Genomic DNA, 24,113 nt, shown 5'->3' on the forward strand with positions numbered 1-24,113 from the left:
TTTGGTGGCCATTTTGAATGTGAAGTCTGTAACAAGTTTAAAAATCCCAGAAATGGGTTTATTATGTCCAATAACATGTACCGAAGTGTTTCACATATATTTTTAGCACTATTACTTACTGATATCGGGCTGATTGTAAAATTATCAGTTTTGGCGCCATTTTGGTGGCCATTTTGAATGTGAAGTCTGTAACAAGTTTAAAAATCCCAGAAATGGGTTTATTATGTCCAATAACATGTACCGAAGTGTTTCACATATATTTTTAGCACTATTACTTACTGATATCGGGCTGATTGTAAAATTATCAGTTTTGGCGCCATTTTGGTGGCCATTTTGAATGTGAAGTCTGTAACAAGTTTAAAAATCCCAGAAATGGGTTTATTATGTCCAATAACATGTACCGAAGTGTTTCACATATATTTTTAGCACTATTACTTACTGATATCGGGCTGATTGTAAAATTATCAGTTTTGGCGCCATTTTGGTGGCCATTTTGAATGTGAAGTCTGTAACAAGTTTAAAAATCCCAGAAATGGGTTTATTATATCCAATAACATTTACCGAAGTGTTTCACATATATTTTTAGCACTATTACTTACTGATATCGGGCTGATTGTAAAATTATCAGTTTTGGCGCCATTTTGGTGGCCATTTTGAATGTGAAGTCTGTAACAAGTTTAAAAATCCCAGAAATGGGTTTATTATATCCAATAACATGTACCGAAGTGTTTCACATATTTTTTTAGCACTATTACTTACTGATATCGGGCTGATTGTAAAATTATCAGTTTTGGCGCCATTTTGGTGGCCATTTTGAATGTGAAGTCTGTAACAAGTTTAAAAATCCCAGAAATGGGTTTATTATGTCCAATAACATGTACCGAAGTGTTTCACATATATTTTTAGCACTATTACTTACTGATATCGGGCTGATTGTAAAATTATCAGTTTTGGCGCCATTTTGGTGGCCATTTTGAATGTGAAGTCTGTAACAAGTTTAAAAATCCCAGAAATGGGTTTATTATATCCAATAACATTTACCGAAGTGTTTCACATATATTTTTAGCACTATTACTTACTGATATCGGGCTGATTGTAAAATTATCAGTTTTGGCGCCATTTTGGTGGCCATTTTGAATGTGAAGTCTGTAACAAGTTTAAAAATCCCAGAAATGGGTTTATTATATCCAATAACATTTACCGAAGTGTTTCACATATATTTTTAGCACTATTACTTACTGATATCGGGCTGATCGTAAAATTATCAGTTTTGGGGCCATTTTGGTGGCCATTTTGAATGTGAAGTCTGTAACAAGTTTAAAAATGCCAGAAATGGGTTTATTATGTCCAATAACATGTACCGAAGTGTTTCACATATTTTTTTAGCACTATTACTTACTGATATCGGGCTGATTGTAAAATTATCAGTTTTGGTGCCATTTTGGTGGCCATTTTCAATGTGAAGTCTGTGACAAGTTTAAAAATCCCAGAAATGGGTTTATTATGTCCAATAACATGTACCGAAGTGTTTCACATATATTTTTAGCACTATTACTTACTGATATCGGGCTGATCGTAAAATTATCAGTTTTGGTGCCATTTTGGTGGCCATTTTGAATGTGAAGTCTGTAACAAGTTTAAAAATCCCAGAAATGGGTTTATTATGTCCAATAACATGTACCGAAGTGTTTCACATATATTTTTAGCACTATTACTTACTGATATCGGGCTGATCGTAAAATTATCAGTTTTGGCGGCCATTTTGAAAAATAAACATGTTCCCCAAATTGGATTTTCGGGGACTTTTAGTATGTCATTCTATAGCATACTTGGAGTGAAAAAACACTTGAACGGTTTCTATTGCAATTTGTAGTGGGTTTGGCGATATATTTTCATAGATTCCCCGGCCTATCAGTGAAGTTTACCTCTCCAAGTAAACTTGCAAACGGCGTAAAGTACTTGGATATCGATTATATACAGTATCTGTTGAACACTGAGAATACAGCCAGCTTTTTTTCACTCTTACACAAGGTAAGAGTTTGTTTCAAGAATGGATATTGTTCTGATGCACTGATGATGAGATACATTCACAAAACATAACCTTGAAGGATTGCTGTCAGTCACGTGACATCAGACAATATGTTCAGTCTTTTTCGATTTGGGATTCCATTTGCCATCAAAATTGTTTTGTTCAGTTTTAAATAATGCCAGAGTGGAATTTTACTAGAACAGCTGATGGTACAGCTGATACCTTGCTGGGGATGTGGCGAGCGGCACAGGTGATACCTCGCTGGGGATGCGGCGAGCGGCACAGGTGATACCTCGCTGGGGATGCGACGAGCGGCACAGGTGATACCTCGCTGGGGATGCGACGAGCGGCACAGGTGATACCTCACTGGGGATGCGGCGAGCGGCACAAGTGATACCTCGCTGGGGATGCGGCGAGCGGAAAAGGTGATACCTAGTTGGGGATTCAGCGCCAGGCACAGCTGATACCTCACTGGGGATGCGGCGAGCGCCACAGGTGATACCTCGCTGGGGATGCAGCGAGCGCCACAGGTGATACCTCCCTGGGGATGCGGCGAGCGGCACAGGTGATACCTCGCTGGGGATGCAGCAAGTGGCACAGCTGATACCTCGCTGGGGATACAGCAAGTGGCACAGCTGATGCCTCGCTGGGGATACAGCGAGCGGCACAGCTGATACCTCACTGGGGATGCAGCGGGCGGCACAACTGATATCGACTCAGGGATTTAGCGAGGGGCACAGCTGATACCTTGCTGGGGACAAAGGAGCGGCATGGCTGATATCTCACTGGGGATGCAGCTAGCATTACAGCTGTTACCTTGCTGGGGATGCAGTGAGAAACACAGATGATAACTCGCTGGGAATGCAGCGAGCGGCACAGTGATGCTTCCCATAGCGTTGAGTGAACATTTTTCAATTTATGCAATGCAGATTTAAGGTCTTTTTTAAAATCTATTTTAAAATTAACAAGGGAATGAGATTAATAGGGGATGTGGAGAAAATCCACTAATTATTTCAGCACACCTATTTGTCATCTTGACACTCACGTGTGATCTACAACTTTACGTGCCTCTTAGTTGAGAATGATCTACCTTGATGTGATACTTCAAATTACATTGAATATTGCCTCCAATGCTAATCCACCGAAGCTTAATGAAAATATTGTGTGGACTTGAAAGAACAAAACACTTGTGACGCATATGGACACGTTCTTTAGACAATGTCGTGCACTGTGGCTGACATACCTTATGCAACCGCTGCGTGTTGTTCTCAACCACCTCCTCAAGCTGATCCAGTTGCTGCTGTGCCCATTCCCAGATGGGCCCGAGGCCGTTGGGGAACGCGTTGGGATTGTTACTTTGTCTCTCAAATAATTCTTCTTCCGGCTTTGGAGTCGGAGCCACGTGCGGTGAGCACCCGTCTAACTCGGGCAAAAGGAAAGTATACACACACGAGCCATGCTGGAGACGGTGCTGTCGATGTAACCCATTGTTCCTACTCCACCTTGGCTCAGCATGCAGGGAGGCCTGAGGGTGAACTTTTCTTGGAGTAAACAGTGTGATGACCAACAGGCAGATCAAGCTTAAGCGATGCATACCCTTGAATTCGAGCCACATCTTAAGGTGTCTCCTGGTCTTGGGAACTTGCAGGTGAACTGTTTGAAATCATTGACTAATCTCTTTTCATTGAATCTACCTTTTTTCCCCATGCCATTACTGAGTCACAAAACATAACGAAGCTCGTGATTCAAACTGGACTAACCCTCCACACCAATCTCTTACACCCGCTGAGGCAGTTCCCCAACCATAGCTCACGCAATCAAATTCCCTATCGTCTTCGCAGCTGGATTTGATGTGTCGACACGCTCCGCAATGCTTCACACTCTTCGGCGCGGCACACTCCAGTCTTCCCAGGAGTTCCGACGGGAGCTTTTAAAGCTCCCTGTCTCGGCCCACCCGCATCCTTAACAAGTGAGGCCGTATCGGGGGCCGGGCGGCACAGGACCGCCTGATCCGACTGTGCCGTGCCGGGCGACGATCTGAACTGCTGTGTGCCAGTGCTTGTTTGTGACAGTCAATGCCTTGCTTGCAATACGAGCTGTTTCTCCTTCAGTAGGTAAAGGACCAACTGCCGGTTCCGGTTCCTCGTCGATAGATGCGTGGCTCTGCCCTCCAACCAACTTACCGCAATAAAATGAGGATACCGTTTGAATTGTCTTGACTTTTTTTGGTGTTTTATGTAAATATTTACGTGTCTGGTGCTCTTTGTTCTCCTCCGTATGAACCGTGCTCTGTCATTGCTCTGCTCTACCGCTCTTCCCTTTTACTTTACTCTTTCTTAACTCTGTTATATTCTCTAATTGTACTTACTAATACTAGTCTCTCCTAATGTCCTTACTAACACTCCGGAGCTGCATGCTCCATGCATCTCTCTTTAAAAAGTTAAAAAAAAGAAGTCGTGCTCATCTTCTTCGTACTTGTTGAAACCTGGAAATTGTTCCTACCAACTTGTTCCAGAAGGTCTCTCCTACTCCCAAACCTCTGCCCTGTCTTCAATCACGCAATTATTTGTCGTGCCCTCTTTTCCTTTTAACCCTCCGACACTTCTTGCACTCCCTGCTTCAATTTCAATAGTAGAGCCACTTCACGCTCCAGACTCGCACGTACAGTCCTCAACAACTTCACACACACTCAACAACCCCTCACTCGCACTCGGGCGAGATGCTCGACTCTGCATTGCTAATCTGGGTTGATGGAAATGTGATCAGAACAGCAGTGATGGCCAGCTCACGTCCATTTAAAATACTCCATCCCTGCTAACCCGGTCCATTCCCACCCTGTTCCTGCTCCCATCTGCCAGTGTTCTCCGGTGTGTGATTTTTTCCCCCCCCTCTCTAACCCCCTCGTCCACAAATATCAGAGGTCTGCACTCCAACTTAACAGTTCTGTGGAGCTGCAGCAGCCAGGATGGACAATCCTGACCCCGTGTCTTGCATTGCATCACGGGAAAATGTTGCTGAAGTGTTTGCTTTTCCTGCTTTTGTTGTTTGTGATAAACTTTTGTTGTCGAGCAACATTTGTCTTTTTTTACGTCTTCTTTTTCAAGTGTAGTCTTTTTGTTGTGAGAAAAGTTCTTAAATGTTGAAGCCTTAAGGTCACCATGTAGGGCGCACATAGTTCGTGACTAAGTGGTAGTTGGTAGCACGTCATGTGGAGCAATGCAAGAGGTAACGGAATGAAACGAGATTGTGCCCGAAACACGGTGCTGGAGAAAGCCGTGCTGGCCCAAAGAGTAACCCTGGGGATTTGTGGAATTTGAAACTACCTGAGTAATAATAACATTATCGACTGGGAGGCATTTCTTAGTGCAGTACCACAAAACTGCATGACTCTACCTGGACAGCACACCTGCGATCAGCATTTCCTTTTGAGCCACGAGGTGCGATCGGAGTGATGTGCTGAAGTTTCCTTATCTCATACCCTGCCAGTTGTCCATTCAGCATTTGTCCCACGGTGTATTTGAGACCGGTGAGAATTTTCTGGAGTTTGAGCTCATCCTGCTCACTGGTCAAGCAGTGTCGCTGTTCAGTTCTCACATTTTTGGGAAGGTTCGACCCGCATTGCATTCTGATCTTTGGTCGAGTGTTCTTCGGAGTGCAGCTTGATCAGCTCAGCTGAATGTGTTTGCTGGCGAGCTTGTTTTGCACGTTTCCATGGTTAGAGATGACCAGGATTTGAGACAAAATCGAGTAATCTTTTCCATGGAGAGAGAACCGATCGACAGCACGTCCCTCCGAAAGCACGAGGCTTTAGGGTTAACGTATTTATCCTGGATTTAGCCCAGATTAGATGAGCTTTGCTGGCGTCGAGGTTTGCCTGTTCAGCTGTTTTTCAATAATGTAATGCAATTCTCTGTTTGGCTCTGGTGTATTTGCCCGTCACTATGGCAGGTGTTTGATCCCGTCCAATTTGGAAAGGGATAGCGGGATCCAGCGGGAATTATTTTGCAGAGGCATTTGGTTGCACTTTCATTTGTTTTCACACAGTGGCTTCCAGCACTTGCGGTTAGTTTTTCGGAGCCTGAGTCCCGTGGAATTTCATGGGGGGGAAGCATTTGGAGCTAATATTGCAACTTCCGAACGTTTAATGAAATGTCAAATGAAACGTTCATTGAAAGGGCATGATAAAAGTGCAATCTCACCATTTTCTCACAGCTACTAAACTCACTACAACTTTTCACCAATCATGTTTCTGTTGGCTCCACGTAGGTTGGTACGTTTATCACATGCACAGTCTGCACATGGATCGCACAATGCGCTCGGTTACGTACACGTGAGGTCATCATGTTGTAAATCAGCATTTCCACTCGGTGTGCCATCACCCACTATGCAAATGATGAAACAACCTGTACTGAAGCTTTACCTTTGCCTGTGGTCATCTTTCTTTCACATCAAAAATATGGCCTGATGTCCAATGCCATTTCATTGCTTAAGCCAGATGGGAGTCATGACCATTGCGTGAAGCTAGTTTCTGCTGATTCGGCATCTTCAGCATGGCACAACCATTCTAAGGGATTGAGGGCAGGGATTGCATGCCTGTCGAGTGAGTGGGTCGTGCTCCGTTTGAGGGTGCAGGCCATTATACGGGCGAGGGTGCGGATCGAGTTTGCAGGCCGTGGTCCAGTCGAGGGTGCAGTTTCAGGGTGTGGGCGGCGCTCCGGTCGAGTGTGGAAGGCCATGCATGGATCAGACATTGACTCGCTTGCTCATTGTGTAAAAAAAAAATCTTTATGACATTTTTGATGACTGGAGAGTTGGAAAATATATTTTTTGTCGGTCGAGTCAATATTATTTTTGCATCAAAGTTCTATTTTAAGATGTTTAAACAAATCCCTTCCAAAGATGAAATACCATGAAAATACAGTACATCACAAAGTTCACACACATTGTTCTCACCAACCAGATTGGATGGGCACTTCAGCATCCTTTCATTGGTGTCATTACCATGTAATTATATTCTTGTGTCATTCTGGATAAAACAAACCTCGACACCGACACGGCCGGATCCATAACCATGTGATTTTACGTCAAACACATTCGGACTCGGCTATAACTCCAACAAGTCAGTTATTTCATTTGATCGATTTACTGCAATTATTACAGCTGTAAAAATGCCAATAAATTACAGCGAAAGTTTTCCAACTCGTCTGCACGCATCTCGTACACTGCCGGAGTGGCTCACACACATCCAGCCGCAATTCTTTCGTCATGTTTGTCACTTGCTATTCCCGTCTCCGTGTTTTCAAAGCACCGAGCAGTTGGAGACCATATTAAACTGATGGAATTTTCAAAGGGATCGAGAATTCCGCAGGTAAAGAGAATTTCCTTTCATCCGTCTCCAGTTGTCCCGTAGCGCACGTGCCTGCTGGGCCAAAGTACATTTTCGAACTGCACACAAGATAGGATTGGAATTCTCTCTTATTCTTGAGCTTACCAAAGGACATGACGGTACTGTACATTTCCATGGCTCTCTGGGATAGGTTCTCCTCTCCATCATTACCCCGCACGAGCAAAGTGAAATGCTGGGTTAAACAATTGCTTCACTCCTGTCTTGTCTATAAATGTCAGTTTATGATTGAAGAACAACTTGATTTCAATCGAATGTTATATTTTGAACACAAATCAGAAAACGACCCTACAGTTTAGCAGTACTTTCGCTCTGGTTCTGAATTTGTCCCGATCATGCATGTGCAGAGAGGAGTGTGATTTGTTTTTTATACTCTGTCTGCCTGTCTGGCAGTCAAACAAAATTAAAATCATTCCAAACAGGAAACTTACTGCTTTTAAGGAAAGTCATAAAGTACACCGACAACAGGCATGAAGGACTAATGTAATGCGTTACGGTGGCGTAAAAGACACTGCATCAATGGTGGGAAAGTTCCTGATTGTTTTTTTAGATCCTCGTGGAGGATCTCTAAGTCTTACTCACGTTGTTGTTCTTCATCTTCTTCTTGTGGACTTTTTTGTTTCACAGCCTCCAGTTTTCATCGAAAATTCCTGAAACTTGGCATAGAAATGTAAAAATATCCTGTGCAGACAGTAACCATCTCCGATTTTGAAAATTCCTCCTAGAAAAAAAAGTTATGACGTCAAAATATCTCCGCTAATGAAAATCGCCTAAAAAATTATCTCCGAAACTGGGCAAGCTTTTTGAATTCTGTTTGCGAGAATCGAACAGGGCATTAGCAGAGATGAATTACCGCACATATGATACATCACTATGACGTCATATAAATATTATGACGTCATTCCTATTTTTTTGACAATTTTTGTTTCACAACCCAGAGTTTTCATCGGATCTTCGTGAAACTTGCCAGGTATATGCAGAAAGCTCACGCGCAGGCAGTAACCATCTCCGATTTTGGAAATTCTTCCTAGAAAAAAATTTGACGTCATAATATCGCCGCTAATGGAAATCGCCTATACCATTATCTCCGAAACTAGGCAAGCTGTTTGAATTTTGTTTGCGGGAATCAAGCCGGGCATTAGCACAGATAATTCATCGCAAACCTGATACATCGCAATGATGTCATATTCGTTTTTATGACGTCATCATAAAGAGGACGAGGATCTTAGCTCATTTGAGCTTGTTTTTCCCCTGCAACCTTTAAAATCTTTATTTTATTCCAATTGATTTATATACTTGAACGCTGTGGAACATAAATTGCCTTTTTAGCACTTTCGAAACCCTTCCGTTTAGTAGTACTTGAACAAAATATTACGGTATTTTACGTCATCACAACCAATCAAATTTGCCGCTCGTAGACCCCGCCCGTGTCCTTGTTTCTCAAGACAGCATGGTGTTCTATGAGCTCTCTCGTTTGGATATGGGAAGTGTGTTCTGTTTGCTTGACATGTCAGTTTCGTACTCACTTTTATCAGTTTCATTTTCTTGTAAAATTTATTTATCAATCTCCATCCATCTTGCCTTTTCTTCATTGTGACCTCTCCAGTGAACGGCTTGCTGTTGAAATCGGCAAAGCCTCGTTGCATTGCCCTCATCGGTGTGAGTTCCATTCACACCACTGCTCACCAGAAATTTCCACACCCCACGAGGGCACGGCGACCTGTCCAAGATGGGTTTCTTTGTCACGGAAACCTGTTATTAACTATCCGATTCTCTGTCGACTTGACCTGAACTCTCCAATGATCTGTCGAGAGTATTGGGGCCTCCACCACCACCACCACCACCACCACCACCACCACCACCACCACCACCACCACCACCACCACCACCACCACTTCTCCTGGATCCTGAGTGTATGATGCTTGAGAGCTTTTGTGATACTGTCCCTCACATCATCCTCTCATATTATCGAAAGTCTTTCATGTCTTTTTCCTTTTAACAACCTCGATGACTTCCCCCATTCATCAAAATCAAACTTTGAAATTCCTTCTGTTATCTCGTCTCCTTTCTCTCGAATATGTAATGTTCTTTGCAAAAGATGCAGTCAGGCTGGAAGAGGACTTTATTGCTCTCGCTTGAAGATCTGCGAGTTGTATAGGGAAAGGTAGAGTGGACTGATGATTGGGAATTTTTTTTTTTTTTTAATGTGGTTGTGGTTCATTGTCAACTTTTGGTAACGGTCACGATGATAACCATACCCTCGTTTGGTACGGTATAAACAACGTCCTTCACCCTTTAAGGAGAACCCGCATGTTGAGTCAGCCTTTGGACATTTATTTTAGCTTTTCGCGTCACTTTTCTGTATTTAAAAAACAAAAATTCATCAAAGAAAGTAAATGTCTCAATGTCGAGTCTGTCAAGTCAATCACACGTCAAGGTTTCACGTCTTCTTTTGCTGTTTAGCCGGTTGAACTTTGGTACAACTGGAGAGATGGCTGAAAGGAGATTCATCATCATTTCACTCTCTTCTCTCCCTCTTTTGAGTCTATTTTGATCCAGTTTCTTCACACCGCTTATTGCGCTGCACAAAAGTGTGTTCATAAAACGCTGACAAAAATGCATAGTGGAAGACAGTTTATATTTTAAAGTATACCGTAGTTGAGAGGTTCTCAAGGTATTTGCATCATTGGAAAGATGTATATTTTTAACTACAAAAAAAAATACTGGTTTAATGCGCAAACCATGTTGTTAACTACACCGAAAATATTTCAACGTTCTCCTACCTGACAGTTATCTGATGGTCAAACCCCCCCCCCCTTTCTGGGTATCTTACTGGGGGCAGTGGAGGTAGTTCAAACTGTATTAAGCTGCGAGAAATGGTCATCATCATCATTCCGTGTGCATCGCGTACCTGTACCTCGAGGCCACCCTGTCAGTGCAGAAATGATATTTGGTCGATAGACCATTTCAAGCAGACGGTGGGTGGATGGGATGGTCCGACCTTCCCCTCCCTCTGGACCTGTTATAGCTTGTATTTGGAGCACGTCAATGTGAATGTGCTTTTCACCTTCAACAAAATCCCGTGAAAACAAAACAAAAAAAAGTGCTTAATAAATATGGAATGAAAATAATACAATCATTAAGAAGAATAAAGTGTGAAAAGATGCCATTTTAGGGGGTTGAAGCCCCCCTAATTGATGTTGTGCTAATTTTCAAAGGCAGCGAAGTCCACAGTTGGAAAATATTTGAAGAATGTTTGATCATCAAAAATCTTCCTCTTGGTTTCATGAACATCCAAGAGATTTCCATTGTTTGACCGTAATGCTCTTGCAGGGATGTAATATGTGATTAAGTTAGACATGTAAGCAGAACCTATTTTTTTTCTCCCCCTCTAAAGGTACTAGTTATGAACAATATTAAAATTATGTTTTACATTACCGTACAGGGAGCTCTTGTATGATATTGAGGATTGGAGTGAAGTGATCCAAATTTCCAAGCTTTAACAAATAATCAAATGGAAGCACAAACAGACACGCATGCAGACAGACAGGCATGCAAATACTGTAGACACACACACACACACACACACACACACACACACACACACACACACACACACTCACAAAACAGACACTTCATGAAATATATGTATATATACTGTATATATATATTTTTTTTACATATAGCATGATACAGCTTTGACCAATGCCATGTTGTACATACAGATCAATCGGAAGCGACTGTACCATTCCTCGACCTCCCCGGACATTACTCCGCTGTTCTCCAATGAGCCTGCATTCTACGTGTGCCCGAACTGCAACCCTCCCGAGGAATTCCTGCAGGACCTCATTCGGGCCTATGGGGGACGGCTTTGCGGTTCGCCACGCCGCGTCGGCATCTGTGTGGGGAGGAGCGCAAGGAACGCCCTTCGGTCCGACTGCCGAGTGTTGTCAGAGCGCTGGGTTTTGGGTAAGGAAACCTCAGCTTGAATCTTCAGAGATTTATCTGTGGTTATTTTGGCAAAATAAGTTAGCAAATTGGCAACAATGATTGAATTTCACATTGAAGGACAACAGGTGTGTTTGATTCAACATTTTACCAGCAGGTGCAACATTACCTGGTTTGGCAGCAATAATTCCATTCTATCCCAGAAATATTTCATAATACATCATCTAACGGCATGTCCATTGAATTATACAGTTCAGTAAACCCTTCGTATTCACGAGTTCCAAGTATTCACAAATTGGTAATTGTATACCAATTCCTAATTAGTGACCTACCGACTTCCAGTATTCGATTGAGAGCCCCCATTACCCTACCCCCATGTCACCTCCTACCCACCGACGTGCATAGATGTTGATACTTTAACGTACTGCATTTGGTTTGTCTGCGCAACATGGGCACGCCACCCCGGTCACCCACCCTGTCCTTCCTTCTCATGGCAGTTCCCCAACAGCAAACAACTCTCGACTCGCTATTGTGAAGTTGTGCTATTGTTTTGCTGATTAGTTTGCCCTCAATCATGGCCTCGAAGCATAAGAAGAATGGGGAAGGTGAGTTTGCTGGAAAGAGGCACAAGAAAGTCATGAGTTTGAGCAAAAATGCGAATGGGTTAGACAGGCTGACGATGGGTGCGAGGTGCATTTGAAGTGGGCATAAATCATCCTTCTGACTTCCCCTTACCTCCATCACCGTCATAGTCGTCATCACACCATCCTCATCCTCATCATCATCAAATGTCAATTAAAATACTGTTTGTATTCGGTAATTTATTTATTTTAATAATTGTTCTTAAACGTTTACCATTTCCCCCTTTGTTAAGTCTGTCCCGGGAACCGAACGCCGAGATTCCCATTAAACTAAGGTATTCGTATTCGCAAATTCTGCATTGGAGGTTTTCCAGGAACGTAACTCTCGCGAATATGGACGGCTTACTGTACTTCGTCCAACGGAGGTATTCAGTAATACATCATCCAACTGGTATATTTAATTACACACCATCCTTCAGGTGGGTATATTTAATCATGCATCATCCACTGGGTATGTTTAATCAGACATTAAACTGCAGGTATGTCGAATGGCTTCTCGGAGTTGAGTACTGTTGTGGAAATGGCTTCGAGAAGTTAAGACTGAAAAGTTAGCAATAGTTATTTCCAGAGTGTGTTTTTAGCGTTAGCGTGAGCTAATTTAATTGCAATATAGGATTATGCGTTAATATTTGTGTAGAAAGTTGTCGTCTTCCCTCCTTAATGTTTGTGTCTCAAACTGCTTTCCCCTTAAGACCCTTTTTAATATTCCTTCCTTTGTAATCTATCATAATTGGCCTGTTGTGGGAAGATTTGGCCTCATAACACTGCAAAGGCACAGGTTTTGGTGCAAAGGCGCAGATTTTGGTACGACGGGCAAGCCTCGAACATTCGAGAGTGAGTTAAGAGGCTCAGGGGAGGGGTTCCCCTTGATTTACAGCCAAATCACCAATCGGTGTGGGGCAGACAGGCTCACATTATCATGTCCCTTTTGAAGCTCTCTTCCTTCTTACCCGCCTCATGGCTGTCGGCACACACCATATGTGTAGCGAGTCAACGACTCCAAGCACCGAGGCAGCCCCCACAGGGTCCACCTCGAACACTCCGGGTCCTAGTACGACCCTCACCACCAGCTCACATACCTAGACGGACATAATTTCGCTCACCCGCATAGGTCCGGTACCACTCACTGGCAGTCTGTACTTACCGATGTAGGTTCAGCCTCGCTCACCAGCGTTGGTCCGGCCTCACTTACACACTGTGCAGGTTTATCCGCCGACTCACATGTCGCAGGCTCGAACGGCTGGCTCACCAGCTCAGATTTGAGTACCCACACGTACTTCAGAGCTGGCATCGCATTGCACCCTGTCAGTCCTGGTTGTCAGAAGAGGTGTTGGGAGGAGCCATCTTGGTCTCCTGCAGGGTCCAAACACACACCCGTGATTATCGTACCACACACACACACACACACCACAGAGCTCGTGAGCATCTCTCCTTCTAAACCCCTATCTGGCTCATCACATGGACATTCTCTTTGCACTTTGGCGGAGCGTCATCCACACCAGCACGATGTCCTTCCAGGCCATTATAACTCAAACACGTCCCTGTGGAATTTCCTTTATCTCCCTAAACTAACTCGCCATTTCACTTTAAATTAGGGTCCCCGCCTTTGCCACTAAAATGTCATTGCTTTTATCCATCCCCAAAGCCCTCTGCACCCCACCCGCATTTGTTCTCCTCGTACCCCAATTTTATCTTTTAGTTTTTCATTTATGTCTGTCATTTGCATTTTATTTTTATCTTGGATGGTTTTCAGATCGTCTTTGTTTTTGCTAACACTAACCCTTACACCCCCAATTTTTTCATTACTTTCATTGAAACATGCTCCTTGGGCATCAGTTTTACCTTCTGAGCCATCCATATGTGCCATTAGTTTCTGCAACATGCCCTGGGTGAGCATCGCGACAGCCTCCTGACCAGACCATTCAGAACCTGTAGGAGAGGGGCTCCAAGCTATGTTAGGAGTGGGGGAGGTTCCTACCCTGTGCTCCTCCCTGCTCGGCTGCAACCCTGACCTCACCTCAAAGCCCATGTTCCTCACTGGCTACCATCTTGTCTATTGTTCTCACGTCCACCGAGTTTGAAAGTAAAATATTTTAAATTTCGCCACAGCAAAACGTACTTTTCTTATGCTTAAAGTTGAGTTTACATCTTCCTTAGGGACGTTGGGACTAATCCCACACTCCTGATACGAGTTGTGTGGAGATTCAAACCAGGGTCCTATCCACACCCCTGACAACAATTGTCACAACAGACGATACATTAACATGGTACCATCTGCGCCAAGGGTATAATATGGATCTCTCATTTACGCCATCTCCTGTCATGGATGACAGGGTGGCCCCAATTAAAACTCTTTTTCCGCTTCTCCAATGCTCCGCAACCAACTTCACCATCATGGCCAGCAGTACACCGGCCAAATGGTCCGTACTGTTTCCTCCTAAAGCGCAATGCGCTTTCCAGTTGTGCTTTTATGCCCAAGTCCTCATCCGGCCTTGCTCAAAAACAGGAGGTTTTACCCTACCTGCTTTATAATTAACAATCACTATCTCCTCATTGCACGTTTAACAAGACAACTTAATCTGAAAATTTCCCTGATGCAAGAGTAAGCGAAGTTACGCGATCACACAATCGATGCTATTCTTACCACAATCACGCTGAAACCCTCCCCACCCCCCTTTCCACAAAACAATACATTATTTCACAGGTATATTTATCCATACATTATAGTACAGGTATATTTAATCATACATTGTATTGCAGGTATGCCTGGTGTTGGCTTAATGGCTAGAGTGGTGGGCTTGTGATCTGAGGGCCCTGAGTTCAAATCTCGCTCAGCTGTTGAATTAATACCAGGTGGGGTTGACTCAGCCTGTCATCCTTCTGAGGTCGGCAAAATTAGTACCAGCTTGCTGGTATCCTGTGTCGGAGTGGCGACCCGTCCAGGATTGTGTCCAATAGCCAAGGAGACTGCTTTGGCAGCACCAACGTTCTGCACAGAGTATGGTCCCAATGGATGGATATTACAGGTATATTTAACCATACATTTTACTCCAGGTGTATTTAATCACACATTATACTACAGGGATATTTAATCATATATTATACTACAAGTATATTGTTACAGATTTCCGCCCGCCGGCGTGCGAACGACCGCGTCCAACCAATAGCGGCCGCTTCGCCCACCGAACGGACAATCCAGTCGCGGCTTTCCGGATCAACGCCGAAAACCAGCCACGGGTGTGTTTTCAACCACACCACAACCTTGTCCGTACTCAACCCACGCGCTACAGGGTCCGATCGCCAAATCTTCGATTTACCTAATTAATCGCACGAGTCGATTACCGAGAGATTGAACCTCAACGGGGCCGCTTGGAAACAAGCCGCTTAAGCAGCTCGCTTTGTTTTGGGATAACGATATTATCGTGCAGCCCCGTTGGACCCGATCACATTATCGGCTATTTAACAATCAACTATATTCCGAGCGCAATATGGCAGTTCAATTAGGGAAAGAGGACGCAACGAACGGGTGACATTTAAACAAGCACATTTATTGGAATAGCGGTACATATGCAGTCATGCAGTCATGCAGGTATGCAATTATACAACGAATGGGGGTAGGGACAAGACGTGAGCAAGACAAAGAGCTACCACCATCTATTTATTATGCACACACTTATACAGTTCTACTTACGGACATGGCGCCACAACGTTCATTCAAAGCAATAAAGAAAAACCCCATCAAAGACAAGGGGTTGACTGGACCTCTTGGGTCTTTATTTCACGGAGCTGTGATGACCGCAGAGGCTCTGCGAGGCCGCGCTGGTTACCTTCACCTCGCTGGGGCGACCCGCGACGTCCCGTCCCCACGGAAGCTGTCCTGACCGCGGTCCAGCCCAGGCCTCGTCTGACGGCCTGGTGATTTGGGCCCAGCTGGCAACGCCTCAGAGGAACGAACGGGCCTTTTGCTCTTTCAGAGTTGATGCTCTCTTTAAGAGCCCGTCCGTCCCTCAGCGCTGCTCGGACTGTCCTGAAGCCCGATCACCTCAGACCGTTCGATCCTGGCTGGCAACCTCTCTCCTGGCCTCCCCACGTCCCACACGAACGTGCAGTTCTGCGTGGCACGGCTGGCCTGCTGTGCTCCCAACTCCGTCTCCTCGGCGAACCCGGACTTCCACTGCCCTCCACTGGACTGGAGCTCCGCTCCTCACACCGCTCCAAACCCCGACCGACTGACTGAACTGGCGCTCTGCGCGCATTTTTATAGGGTTTGTGAGACGAGGTTTGATCTCCGCTCTTTCACCTCTGACCCCCACTGGCTCCGCCCCTCTTGATCCCCTGATCCGAATTCCGAGGCGAAGCTTGGAGCGAGCGGACGTGGTAGAGATCATCGATGCTGAAGGAAGAGCGGACGTGGTAGAAATCACCATCACTGGCAACAAGGAAACCCCCGCGTTTGTCTGCAGCGATCTTGCCGTGGTCGGCGCAAAGATGGCAGCGCCCGCAGAGTTGAAGTTGAAGGTGAAGCGATGTTGTTTCGTTGTTGCGTATTGGGGGAGATGCGGTTTAGGAGATTGTGGTTGGCATTGTGGAGAAGGTGGTTGTGGTCGGCGTTGTGGAGAAGGTGGTGGTTGTGGTTGAAATGCGGTTGGCATGGTGGAGAAGGTGGTTGTTGTGAAGCAGTTGGTCAGAGCGATGTTGGTGGTGGAGGTGGTTGTTGTGAAGCGGTTGGTCAGAGCGATGTTGGTGGTGGAGGTGGTTGTTGTGAAGCGGTTGGTCCAAAATAACGATAGCAAAAGAAAAACGGCTAACTCAAAGATCACAGCCCTGATTACACGAATAAATCCCGCTAAACATCAGTGGGGAAATCTACCTGAACACAGACTTATCGACATAACTGATCTCAGGACCTATATCGTGCTCTGCGAATTTCCACAGCCGTAACAATATTTAACCACACATTATACTACAGGTGTATTTAATCACACATTATACAACAGGGATATTTAATCATATATTACACTACAGGTATATTTAACCACACATTACAATACAGGTATATTTAATCACACATTATACTCCAGGTATATTTAATCATACATTAATCTACAAGTATATTTAATCATACATTACACTGCAGGTGTAACTCCATTCTCGACTCAGATATATTTAATTTTATGCTTTACTGATAAATGAACATCTTTCCCAGGGTACTGAGGGTACCCTATTTATTGTTTTTGTACAGATTTTTTTTTCTTCCTTTGCACTTTTTCACATTTATTCCCTTTTAAATATGTTTTCTCCACAACCACTTGAGCGATTGACACAACTTACAACATAACATAGGAGTGCCTACCCATGGATAATTTTTTCATGATAACTATGACATCATGGCTCATATGATATGGCAGCCATGTTGGAATAAAGGAAAACCTTTGGGCGTCTTCCTCACTTGAACCGCTCAACGAAAATAATCTCAAACTTGGTATGGGTCAGGATCCTCTCAATGTGAATACTATTTGATCATGATGATTTTATCAGTGTTTTCATGATATCAAAATTGGATGCATCAAGCGTTTTATGCGATCAATACGAAAATTTCTGAGGTTCTTCAGCAAATACATCAACAGATCAATATTGATGAGTGAACTAAATTGATGACATCATTGCTGACTTGGTTTGGCAGCCATATTAAAAAAAAAAATGAACCTTTGAAAATCTTCTCCCAAAACAGCTGAACAGATTGTTGCAAAACTTTACAGGTATGATCAACTACACATGTTGAAAAGAGTTTGATAACTATGATGTCATCGGTGACATGGTTTTGGCAACCATATTGGACTTTAGCGAAAACCATTAAAAATCTTCTTCTCTCAAACCGCCAAACCGATTGATGCAAAACTTTAACTGTGTCCTCGACTACCCATGGGGACACACGATTGATCAATAAAATGTCATCAGTCATGTGGCCTGGCAGCCATATTGGAAAAAATCATTTTAAAACTGTGTGTGTGTGTGTGTGTACGATTTTTTTTTTTAATGGAGTTCTACGAGAGCTTTCTGATGTGGAGTGTGTTATGATCTCCTGAGTTGATTAGGTTGATTCGGCTAATGTTGATCGTCATGATCTCCTGAGTTGATTCGGCGAATTAACTGCATAGAATCCGGAAGAATTCCATTGTTTTAAATGCACGTTATTTTAAATGAATTCCCATGTTTAAATTCCCATGTTTTAAATGTTTTAAATCCCATGCGAAGGTGTGTATCGCAGCTTAATAAGTCCTTCCATGGCATGGCATTCGAATTACAAAATAAATCACAAAAACATTGCTACCAGTGTAACAAAGCATATATGAATTCATTCAAATAATATTAACAACAATAATAATAGCAGTTTCATTTGGCAATAATAATAATAGTGAACGTATCATCCCTCCCTCCCCCCACTCTGGCCTGACCAAAGCACATCAGGGCTTGGTGAAAAGGCAAGCTAATGCTCAAGCAGTATGGCAGGCAGGTATACTACAAGGCCGTGAAAACCAATAAAAATTTGGTCCACTGGATCAGTGGGCCCACTAGTTCTCTGAAACCGCTTCACAGATTAATGCAAAACTTCACAGACACTACCACCTAAACTTTACGCGCATGGTGTGCTAACGATGACATCATAGGTCATGTGGTGTTACAGCCATTTTGGATAGGAAAACGCACCTTTATCCGATCAATGTGTAACTTTATACGTTTGATCGACTCCCCAATTTGAAGCGGATTTTTAATTTATGACTTCATATTAGATGGAAAAAGCAAATCCTTTAAAAATCTTCTTTTCCGAAACCTCTTAACAGAACAATGTGAAACTTCATATATATATATATATATATATATATATATATATATATATATATATATATATATATATATATATATATATATATATATATATATATATATATATATACATATATATATATATATATAATTAACTCACCATGATAAATAAAGTTTGATGACCAAAATACCATAGGCCACGTGGTCGGGCAGCTATATTGGATTGAAGCTAAAACCTTCAAAAATATATTCTTCTGTCAAACTGCTGAACCAATCGATGCAAAACTTTAGGTGTTTCATCGAGTACCTATGGCAACAAAAGTTTGAGAACTAAAACATCATCAGTGAAGTTGTTCTGGAGAAAAACATTTTTTTTAACGTTTTCCATTGATCCAATATGGTTGCCAAACTGTGTGAACTATGACGTTGTAGTTATCAAACTTTATTCCTCGTGACTCACAAATTGTTTTTGCTCACGTTGAAATCACTGCTTACAGTTACAAGTGGCAGTTCTTGGGATGGACTATAATCATGAGAAATATCGTTTGATTGGAAAAAAAAAGACAAAATAGAATGGTATAGTCATTGCAATGAGTGGCATGGGATGGCATAGTCATCGGAACGGGTATCATTCGGTACCCAGCATACCTATCTGCTCACAGTTATAAGCGGCTGCTCGAGTTATAATTAATATTTTAGTGTTGCATGAAACTACAATGCCAGCTCGCAGTCATATCACACCTTACCCTACTTTTTGACCCACCTGTTCTTCCCCTTATTTGCTTGCAGACTGCATCACACAGTACAAAGTGTTACCAATGGATGATTATCTCCACAAGCGTCACCTTTCCTCTCTTGGACGACCATAAATGAAAATCTTGGACTCAAGACTTCGTCTTGGACCACTTCAGGGACAATGTTCCCATAATCCTTTCTCTGCATTTAATGATCTGCTGGCAATCTACACGCAGTGGACGGCTCATGGCGCAGCTCGTTTACTCATTCTAATGATGTCTCACAAGGGAGAAATGAATGAATGAGGTAGGAAGAAAACGTGAGAGCCTTCCTTTAATGGCCAAGTACTCAGGACTTTGCATCACGAAATTGGACAAATATTAACACTTTTTACCATTTTCATGGAAGAACGTTGAACCTGGAATAGTGCGAAGAGCATTCTTCTTCTGCTGATTTTTTAACTTGTAAAAAGATTTGCCTCCAACATGGAGACATTTTTTTTTTCCACGAAAGAGCTCTTCAGGGCTTTGTAGCCTTTTCTTTTAATCATGCGTCTTTCGTTTTTATCTAATTTGTACAATTTATTCTTTAATTAAAAGCTATGTTTTTTTATTATATAATCAACTCTGAATCACAGGTTTCACTGAAATAACGTTTTCTGAAAACGTTGTAATATACACTGAATTGAACTATGTTTTTTTTTAAATGGAACTTTTACTGAAAATGTCATGTAGTTCATTCAATGAAAATTACTGAGAATTTTTATAAATGAAAAATAACTTTCAATAATCAATAAGAATGGAGTTACCAGCGGGTAGGTTGGGGGCTTGGGGGAGAGAGCACCACCACAGTGAGGTGTAACCAGCAAGACGGATGACTCACCTTTTCCTCATCTAGTGGTCAGTCAGACTATAACTTGCTCATTGTCCTCCGTTACACAGAGTACTTGGTGTGCAAACAAGTCCAAAGTGCCCAATGAAAGCACCACTCACACAAATAAGCACAAGTTGGTTTATGTTGAGCGTTAATTTGAATAAGCACTTATAGCACAATATTGGGGTAACTGAGAATGAGCAATGCTTCAAATAGTCTTCAAAAAAATCAACCAATTTTGATGAAACTTGACTGGTAGGTTCATACCAGGATCTAGTTGTATGCTTTTGAGCATCGTTGCTATGGACGCCACCGTTGCCTAGCAACGGGACTTTGAAATTTTTGAAAAAATCCGAAAAATATTTTTAGCCATATTTATTTTCGAAAATCAAAAATCGGCTTCCGCGCTTTTATGCGCACTATAATCAACCTCTTTGTAAAAAAAATTTCAGCCCGATCCATCAAAAACTGTATGACTAGTATGCAATTATATAGCGACCACCCATGTCGCCAACCGGCTTGTCTGTCCGTTTGTCCGTTTGTCTGTGAGCAGGATATCTCAAAAAGTTGTGGACGGATCGGATGAAATTTGGTGGGCAGGTTGGGTGTGTGACAAGGACAAATTGATTCGATTTTGGTCAAGATCCGGATCCAGGTCCGACTACTAGAATTTTTAGCTCTACATGCTCGAAGGAGGTGGGGTGAGTGGAAGGTTTGAGTGGGTGGGGTCAGTGGGAAGCATTGACAAGGTGGGGTGAGAAGGGATGCAGACAGGAGGGACATGAAGCTTTGAGGGGGGCTGCGTGAGGTGGAGTGCAGAAAGAGGGGACTTGAAGTGGAGGGATGCTGATTTCCAATTCCAAAGTTGTACAAATGGAGATAAAGATCATGGGATGGAGGTTATCATTTGTGAAAGCACGGAGAAAGGTGGTGCTGTCGGTGCGTGAGGAGGATCGGTGGACCAAGCACTTCACTGACACTTTTTGAAAATTCAATGAAGATTCAGTTTAGGGATATTGAGAAATGGTGGAAATTGATGACAGGAGGTACAGGGAGAAAAAAATTCAAGTGGAATGAGATCTTTGTGGAGTGAAAAAAAATATTTTTTTTTTGCTTGTTTTTATATTTTTGATGCGAGGAGGGCAATTAAGATAACGTTGAGGAGGTAGAAAGTAGAATATTTGGGAGGAAAGAAGCAAAACGAATAACACAGCGACAAAAGGGACATCATTTTCACAGCGGCTATCCGAGGAGTTGGGCTTTGTTGTTTTTTTTTTGTTTGTTTGTTTTTTTGTTTGTTTTACATGATCTATTGCTGCTCATGGAGCTGCCACACACACACACACACACACACACACACACACACGGACAGCACACAAAAATGTTAGACGAGACACAGAACCATTGAACTTGGGGGAAGTGCCATCACTTCCTGGGGTACTCTGTGCACCAGCGACCTCACAACAATGGCATCACCACACTCAACGGGGCATTTGTTGAGGAGGAAGTTCCTCCTCCCCATGGATGCCAATGCATAGGGATTGTCGATGCCCTTATCCTTTTAAATGCTGAACGTCAAGCAAAGATGCAACACATACCATATTAAAAATCTTTGGTATGACTGGGCCGTGGTTTGACTCATCGACCTCCCAGACTCTGAGCGAAACACCACAGAGTCCAAAACGAATTTGACAAATTCAGCACACAAGGAAGGATCTGACGTGGGGAAATTTGGCAGAAACACAAACGGCAACGCAGGGGACGGGGATACAACGGAAGGACATGACAAATCCGACATGGAAAACATAGCTTTAATGAGGCGGACGCGGCATCTGCAGATTTGACCGACTCAAGGAAACATCCTCCAAACGAAGTCTGAAAAATACCTGAAGTTTTACCCTCGTTCAGAGGGTGAAACCCCCAATATCAGCATCTCGTGATCTTTCGTTTGCGGATAACTCTTACCATTTTATTCTTATGTTTTTGTTTCGTAGTTGTAGTCATCGTAGTGGTAGTAATAGCTGGAGTAATTGTCATCATATTAAATGTTGATTAATGAATTAGCAAGAAGATTGATTGGTTTTTAGTTACCATGAAGTTTTGGGGTTGTTGTTTTTTTACCATTGAGTATTATAGTGTTGAATTATAATCGATCGATTTTACATCGAAATGAAAATGTATTTTTCGGTGAATCGGCCTGAAGTGCATCCTTAATACGTCTAATATTTACAAACATGCAAACCGATGTTTACATGTTTGTATGTTTCACTACTCCTCCTTCAGGTCTGGGCTGATTACATCCCGAATTGCGACATAGAATCAGCATGACCACAATTAATGTATCGGAGAGTTTTTATCTTTGCTGGTGGTCTTGCGGGGGAGGGGGAGGAGGGGGGGAGGACACAAATTTTCTATGTAAATGTGTATGGTGTAGCGCCGCCTCCAGGTGGGCGAGCGTATTACAAGTCTCCGCCATTTACAGGACAGCATTCCTGTCCCCACGTTTTCCAGTGCAGTCAGGTGTTTTGAATTATTAGCAGTGTGTAGGTATGGTTTTGCTTCATGCACGTAACCCAGTTCATTTTTTAAATATTTTTTTTTTGCTTTAAAGAGCTGTCGGTTGCCTGTACACCACCCAAATAAAGGTATATGCATCAGAAGAACAAGTTGCATACTTGGAACAAGATTGCCCTTAGGGCGGGTACTCTGCGAGCAATTACAAATGGTCGTATGTAACATGCATGGCTCGACGTCACGTCATCAGTAAGTTCAACAAAAGTGTATTTCAGCCGAACATTGTCCGAGTTCCGGTTTCTTCTTGGGTGCAGGCAGTTTCCTCCTGCGTTGCAGATTGCAATGTGTTGCTCGAATTTAAAACACCCAGTAGACATTTGGAATCGGCACAACGAGACAAAACTGATCCAATTGATTGTGACGGCGTGTTACAGCTGAACGAGCTTTTGCTGGAATGTTTTAACACATTCGAACATGATGACATCATGTGTAATGGCCTGCAGCTTTATGGTGGCCTTGGAAAGATGGCAGAGCTGCATTCGAGCATTGCAAGAACGTTGGGTCTTTCAATAAAATGTCTTTGAAATGAACTTGTAATATATTGGGTTTTGTCAGAGGGTGTCGTGTGTCGAACAGCATGTTTGTATGTATGTATGCGTGCAGGTAGTTGACAAAAAAATGGAAATAGTGACAGAATGTAACTTAGTCGGGTGTTGGGCCACCATTCCTCTGGCCCCTCTGACGCCACGATGACTGGGATGCCAGAACGTTAATTACAATTGCAGTGCTGGAATGGTGATTATTTGGTTGAAGCACTGGTGAAGTGAAGTGGTTTGAGAACGTGATTTGGAAATGAAGCATGGAAGTGGAGGTTTGAGTGCGGGTGTCAGAAAATGAGTGTTTGCGAATGAGGTTTGAATATGGAGTTGGAGAATGAGGATTTGGAAATGAGGAAGAGAACAATATGGAAGGTTCTAACTGCAATCACAATGCATTTCCCTGTCTACTGATACGAGGGGATGAGTAACCTAACGAAACAGACTCACTTGGAAATACGTAAACTCCAGAGTTTTTTTTTATGTGTTGAATGTAACTCCGCGGTCAGGTCAGGTATGGGAGCATACGACGGAGCAGCGCGTCGCTG

The 24,113-nt window shown here is 43.0% G+C and overlaps 2 protein-coding genes and 1 long non-coding RNA gene across 12 annotated transcripts in view; 1 reads left to right on the forward strand and 2 right to left on the reverse strand.

Moving 5' to 3' along the window:
• Positions 1–4,564, reverse strand: part of ANGPT2 (angiopoietin 2) — a 48,052-nt gene extending 43,488 nt beyond the window's left edge. The window contains exon 1 of one of the 3 annotated variants that reach the window (XM_085898484.1): positions 3,273–4,564. In XM_085898484.1, coding sequence (XP_085754610.1) covers positions 3,273–3,644 — 372 coding nt within the window. In that variant the 5' untranslated portion in view covers positions 3,645–4,564. The remainder of the gene's footprint in view (positions 1–3,272) is intronic. The other 2 variants (XM_085898476.1, XM_085898468.1) reach the window with 2 other exon arrangements.
• The window catches only part of MCPH1 (microcephalin 1), a 154,725-nt gene extending 131,166 nt beyond the window's left edge, over positions 1–23,559 (forward strand). For all 8 annotated transcript variants that reach the window (XR_015062462.1, XM_085898357.1, XM_085898393.1 and 5 more), the window contains 2 exons: positions 11,159–11,402; positions 19,637–23,559. Coding sequence is in view for 7 of the 8 variants with exons in the window: in XM_085898357.1 (XP_085754483.1) it covers positions 11,159–11,402; positions 19,637–19,716 (324 nt within the window). In the remaining variant the exon portion in view is untranslated. The remainder of the gene's footprint in view (positions 1–11,158; positions 11,403–19,636) is intronic.
• LOC147035442 (uncharacterized) lies at positions 6,704–11,288 on the reverse strand. The gene is made up of 4 exons (XR_015062482.1): positions 11,157–11,288; positions 10,345–10,500; positions 8,016–8,089; positions 6,704–7,474 (listed from the first exon to the last, which is right to left on the reverse strand). It is a non-coding gene; the product is annotated as an uncharacterized LOC147035442 (long non-coding RNA).
• Positions 23,560–24,113: the final 554 nt, after the last annotated feature.

The sequence above is a fragment of the Eptatretus burgeri genome, chromosome 1 (genome assembly GCF_056783735.1).
Source record: "Eptatretus burgeri isolate ZD-2024b chromosome 1, Ebu_testis_v1, whole genome shotgun sequence".
Lineage (NCBI taxonomy): Eukaryota > Metazoa > Chordata > Myxini > Myxiniformes > Myxinidae > Eptatretus > Eptatretus burgeri.